General features: G+C 42.3%; 1 gene segment (V, D, J or C); it reads left to right on the forward strand.

Moving 5' to 3' along the window:
* Window positions 1-5391: 5391 nt before the first annotated feature.
* Window positions 5392-5858, forward strand: LOC127576477 (T cell receptor alpha variable 38-2/delta variable 8-like). The segment is given in 2 exon segments: window positions 5392-5437; window positions 5548-5858. Coding segments are annotated over 2 exon segments (357 nt in total).
* The last annotated feature ends 549 nt before the right edge of the window (window positions 5859-6407 follow it).

Here is a 6407-nt window from a genome sequence, read left to right on the forward strand (position 1 = left end):
TTCATTTCCCATCCCTCTGTTCAATAGCTTATTGTTTCAGTTTAATGGGATCTGCGTGTAAAAAAAGAACAAATTAATCAAATATGCATTCGGTATCATTCAATGAATGCGCACAATTTCCTCTCTGATTTTATGTAGCTGTTCGGGTCAGTACAACACTGTCATCCGAGGCGGAAACTAGTGAAGCTCTTCTTGGTTGCTTCCAATATGATTGCACCCTTTCATCAATAAAAAAAAGTGCGCACAGTGCATTCCGTGCAGCCTTAACAACACCTCATATAATCATTGCGATTTTTTATAAATTTTAAACTCCAACTTCCCAGTTATTAATTCCAATGTGTAATTTGTCTTCTTGATGATTTGCTGGGTTTGCATTATGTTTTTTGCATCATGCCGATAAATTCCATCAAATTCTGAATGAATTTTGCTGACAGCATGGAAAATGTTACTCCCTTCTAAATGCCCTAAAATTTTCCCATCTTGGACCGGATATTGTATTTGAATCTCCTGACCGAGATTGTCTCCACAGAGCGACAATTATGCAATTTGTAAACAATCATCAAGAAGCATTAAGGACATTTACTACACTGCATGGCAATGAATATGATAAAAGAGGAAGTAGAGGAAATATGCAGTAGAGATAAGCAAACGCACTATTTGTTAAGCTCAATGAAAGTCACGTATATTGGATAATATAAGCAAACGCAAGAACGGCCGAATGCAGAGAAAACATAGAACATCAATTCTCCCTTAAATATATTCTAAACTACGTGATATTTATTTTATGTTAATCAAATTGTAAACTCTTTCATACAGTTCAATTGAAGCAAAACAACCTTCCACGTGAAACATTCTGTGCCCAACTGAAAGCAGAAATCGTTGTCGGCTGCAGTCTGAATACATAGCGGCCCCAAAATACATGGAATGCCATCGCAGGAGAGCTTTTTGTTCTAACGGACACGTGTAGAATTCAAAACATGAAACTTCAATTCAAGAGTTAAATTGAAACAAATTAGGGGAAAGTTGTGTTCCTTGCGATCGTAAAACATTGAGACCTTGATGTCTGCTAATTTTCTCTGTGTTTCTGAGGGAAAAGTAGATATTGAACAAAATGAAGTAGATTTGAGACATTAAACCCATACATTTTCATGCTTATATCTTCAATTCAATTTTCATCTTTATCCATCTCTCAGTGTTCCACATGCTCTGATACTGTCATTCCATCGTTTTCTCTCATCTCTCTCACTGTGTCTCTCTCTCACACACTAAGACACACAGGAACACACATAAACTCACACACACACACACACACACACGCACAAACACACTTCTGTATCTTACTCTGCCACGCGTTTCCCCGCATTTCATAGCATCAGTGTCATACTGCACTTGCTTTCTGTCATGTTGCCTATCAGTTGCTTCCATGAGTATATTGCCGATTGTTTATCGAGTTTCATCATCCAGTTCATGTTCACTGCGAGGTAAAGTTACGACTGCCTGTTGACAAGCACGACGGTGTGCCAATTATTGGCTTTCTGTTCGTGCAAAATTTTGAAAATAATACAAGTCAGCAGACGAACTAAGATTGTGCACACAACATTTTGAAGCAGCTTTGCTGGAATCCAACAAGTCTTTTTCGATAGCAATACCACGAATTGGAAATGGAATAGAGTTCCTTCGAGACTATCCCATCAAACTCTCCTATTTTATTAGCCAGGTAAGATGCTTGCAAGAAATAAAGAACTACAGAGAACATTACGCTGTCCTCTGCAGAACGAATGAAGGAGAAAGAAAGCTCAGTCCACCAACCTCAATACCTGTATCAGAAAACAACAACCCGAGCACATCGTCTCTCACGCATGTCCAATTTATTCTTCTCCAGCAAATACTCCAATCTCAGGCAAAATATATTTCCTCTTTTCCCTTGAGATGATTGCCTGTGTGCCACCTTCTTCAGCTCCAGTGACCCACATGGTGACGGTCCTGCCATGTACTGGATGGAAATAATTTCATGGAATTGCATCGAGTTGCAATGAAGGGATTCCTTGCATATTTCGAGGTAAGAATAGTATGAAGAATTACAAAGTTTAAGTGAAATAATGACAACAGTTTCTTAAAGAACTTCTCACTCGGAGCATAGCTCAGTGTGTATCTGTACTTTGCATTCATTTGACATGGTGCCCTTTGGTATCTGCAGATTTTCATTGAAACGATGCACTTGGAAATAAACCAAAGTCTAAAGAGAAGGGAATGATGTCCTTTGACCGACAAGTCTGAAAATTGGAAGAAGTCATAACCGCTTCAAGATGACCAGGAGTGGGCTTCGAACACGTGAAAAATCCTTCATTTATTCTTAAGTCCAACGTCTTAAATTAAAGAGCTACCCTGATCGGCAGACATTTTACCAACAATGATCTGCAAGCCAATTGGGAGTTCGTCGTGTTCCAATAAAATCTAGTGCATTGACAATGCAGAAGTCACGTGGTTAGAGGTACGAAAACTACTAACATACACTTATAGGGATGCATAAACCCAATTTTTTGAAGATTTTTCAAGAACAAAGCAGAAAGATGAATGGTGGTGATCAATGAAGGGACGATGATGTTAATGTGTAACCGGAGTGTGACGCCTTGTGCCATCGGATGATGTGAGGTCTGCAAGGAAACAGAAGTCACGCTTGCCTCACGTAAAAACGCAGTGAGGTCAATTGAACAAACGTTTCTGCTGGTAATTTGATATAAGTCGAGACGGCAATTCAAAAGACCAGCATTGCAAAGAAAAACATGCAGAGGAGGCTAACACAAAATGAAGCCGAAATAGCTGGAGACACTCCACAGGTCGGGCTGAACGTGGGGAGCGAGAAATGGAGACAATGCTTCAGGACGTTCACCGACATGAATCATCACTGGCTAGTTATGTCTGTATGTTTCAGGGATGTGCACAAAGATCCAGGTTTAACGATCGATGTCCCGGAGGTCTGCTAGTTTCCGGCGGATGTTGGGCGAGGCCCAGTTCAGCATTGGTCGCAGGAAATACAAGATAACCGCACTCTCCCTGACCGGGAATCGATCCCGCGCCGGAGCAGTGAGAGCGCCGAATCCAGACCACTGGACAATCAAGGAATTTGGACTAACATTTGTATCTTTAACTCAGAAATGCCGTCCACTTCCGGTAAACCGCCAACACCTCCGCTACGGCACACAAACATCCATCTTCACCTGGCTTTAACAAAGCAATTTCCGTATGCCCCCATAGGCACACCGTTTTACACTTGAATTGATATCAAACACGTTGTTTCTTGTATATTTTTCTGATATAAAGTGGATAGTGATAACTCAGGTTCACTGAAGACTGAGGTCGATAGAATTCTGGATCTTAAGGAAATGAAGGGATATGAGAGCGTGGTAGGGAAACGGAGCGAGGTTAAATATCCTCAAAATGAAATCAGCAGATCAGCTAACCTGTTGGTCAATCATTTGTCGTATCAAATGTGCAGACATTAATGAAAAAAACATAAACCGTGTCATTTCAGCCTCTGGATTTTATTCTGTTCCTTCCCCCTCACACACCCAAACGGATAATCACAATCCTTTATCGATATATCTGTCATTCCTTCTCCCTGGAGCCTTGAGCGTAGTATTGACAAATAACAATTCTTTTTTGTAGTAAAAGTCTATTAAGCGTAACGTATTGCATTTTAACAATCTGGCAATTCCCCAAGCTACAGTCTCCAAGGAACCATTTCCTTATGAGGACCCTTCTGTGATGTAGTGATGTTGCCCTGCGCAGCCGGCCTGCTTCTCACCCACCGTGATCTCCACACGACTGCATAAGGCAATCAGTGCGAGAACATCGGGGTGCTTTCCAATCACTGAACATCTTTTCAGCGACTGAAAAGTTTGTTTTTTCTCGCATCTGGATTGTGACGTTACTGTCTGTGCACTCGTCTCAAATTGCATACGCTTTTACTTGAGAGGCATATTTTAAATGTGAATCTTAATATTGATTGAATCTCAAACAAACGCCGTTCTGAACTTGCTGTCATTGAATTAGTCCTGCCAGATTTCATCATAAAGGTTAATAGATTTTACACAGGTATGCCAAGAACTCAACGCTGCTGACTGTTCAGCTGATAGTGGAGGTACTGAAACTGCTGAATGCGGGTGTGTTCTGTCCAACTTTGGTTACAACTTTTCGGTCCCGGAATCGAACATGGCGAAGCGCAGTGAAAGTTCCAAATCCTGACGACTTGATCATCAGGGATTATATTTTAGCTAATTGTAAATTCAAGTGCAATTTCCCTCCGACCGAGGTGTACGATCAGTCCTGGTCCATCGTAGTGTGAGCTTTACATATTTTACACACATACACTTACTTTTATCCATCAGATGTCATCTGGAACATACAGTACTTGATCTCATGTTTGCGTTTCATTCAACTTGAGGCTCTTCATTGAACCCATTTGAAACAGAAGTGGATAGATGTCTGTATGTGACAGGAATAAAGGGATATTGGGACGTGCAGCAAATATGAGCTGAGTTTGAAGATCACCCGTCGTCTTGAATGGGTGAGCTGGATACGATGTCCAGAGCACCATTCCTTGCTTCTAAACCTTCTGTTGTTATGCGATTGGAGGACGGGAATGAAACAAAATCCGCGATCTTTTCTCCAGATGTTTTTTTTTATAACAACTGCGAATGCTAGGAAACTGAGATGAAAATATAAACTCTTGGATTCTATTCGTGGGTTAGGCAGCGACTGCGAAGAGAGAAGCAGAGTTCACAATTCATGTCGAAGGCATTTCGTCAGCACGAGGAAACAGTTAAAAGAAGGACGTTTGTCACTGCAGAGAAGGTGCAGAGGGTCGAATCGGGCAGACGGGATGTCTCTGATGGAGTGAGGTCGGTGACAATGTGTATTCAATCGCGACTGCCTCCATTTGCACTGATTCAACCATGTGTACATCGAAATGCAGGTATCTTCCGGTGGAAAACATTGCAGTGTCTCTCACTCTCCCAACAATGCAGTCTAGAAGGGTCCGACCTGTTCATTCAACCTTGCCTTTCGAAGTATCTCTTTAATGTTCTGATAGTTTCTAATTTGAAAATCTCAGGCATCCCTCGGTTGTTATCATCAGACAATTGTTCCCTCCTCAACTGCTGTCCGTAATAGTGGAACCATTCTCCTGTGGAGTCACATGACTGCAGCTCAGTTGTATTGTATTTCCATTGGCTGAAAGCCCGCTGCCCACCCAATACTCTGTCAGGACCAATAGGAACGTAAGACAGTTTTGGAAAACAACCTGTGACTCCTGCAGAAATCATTGAAGGAGAGCGTCAGACCTGGTCTCTTCAAGTCCACAACCCAGCGGTAACAGTGCGGACAGACACAATGCGGCTACTGTGCATCTTTGCTGTGTGGGCAGCATTTCTGACAGGTACTTCTGTATCAGCCTTTCCAGTTCCTCTCTCTTTTTTCAGTCTGAGAAAGTCCACTGAAATTCAAGCCTACGACTGTTCAGTTTTGACCTGTCTGTTTCTTTGATAGACGTCACCCACGGTTATTCTGTCTCTCAACCAGCGTCCTCGGGATTGAAGAGAGAAGGAGAAGCGGTGACTTTAAGTTGCAGCTATGATATTGCATTGGAGAGTTACGCTTTATTTTGGTACATACAAAATCCAGATACTCAGCCCGAGTTCATTCTGTACAAGGACACCATCAACATTGCAAGGAAAGCCGAATTTGCAAAAAATCGTTTCTCTGTCGTGCTCAACAAAGAGACTAAACTCACGAGTTTGACCATCTCGGGGCTAGAACTGAGCGAAGCTGCAGTTTATTACTGTGCTCTGTCACTGTGATGGAAACCAGTTAAACAATCGTACAAAAACTGCAGGCGATGCACACATCATGCTCTGCCCGATGCGGCCGCATATATCTGCATGGTGCGCCGTTTGCGGTTCCCAGCCATTCTGAGAACTTGTCCCAGATTATCTCAGTTGTCCGTCATGTTCATTCTCACAATGGTGTCCCACAACGTTACTCACAGAGCATGTGTGTCCTGAAGCTCTATTTTCAGAATGCTACGCTTTTGTTTTGCACAGGGTCTCAGAATTCTTATGTCATCTGATATAGGGAGTTCGAGGTCATGATTGGAGATCTCGTTATGGAATGAAACTTCTGCTATGTTGCTCTATCTGCAGGTGCCGGATGATCTGCTTAATGCTTGCAGCATTATTTGTTTGATATTGAACCGGGAGTCTCGGCGGATCACCGATCTGCTAACACTGAGTCGCTCAGAATGATGTTAACTCATCCCAAGCTTCGGAAACCCTGAGAGACTTTCTCCCTGCAATTTAATGCATTTTCCTGATATCACTATCGCCAATGCCCTGGCAACTACATTAGGG

This window comes from Pristis pectinata, chromosome 12, assembly GCF_009764475.1.
Source record: "Pristis pectinata isolate sPriPec2 chromosome 12, sPriPec2.1.pri, whole genome shotgun sequence".
In the NCBI taxonomy this organism is placed as follows: Eukaryota; Metazoa; Chordata; class Chondrichthyes; order Rhinopristiformes; family Pristidae; genus Pristis; species Pristis pectinata.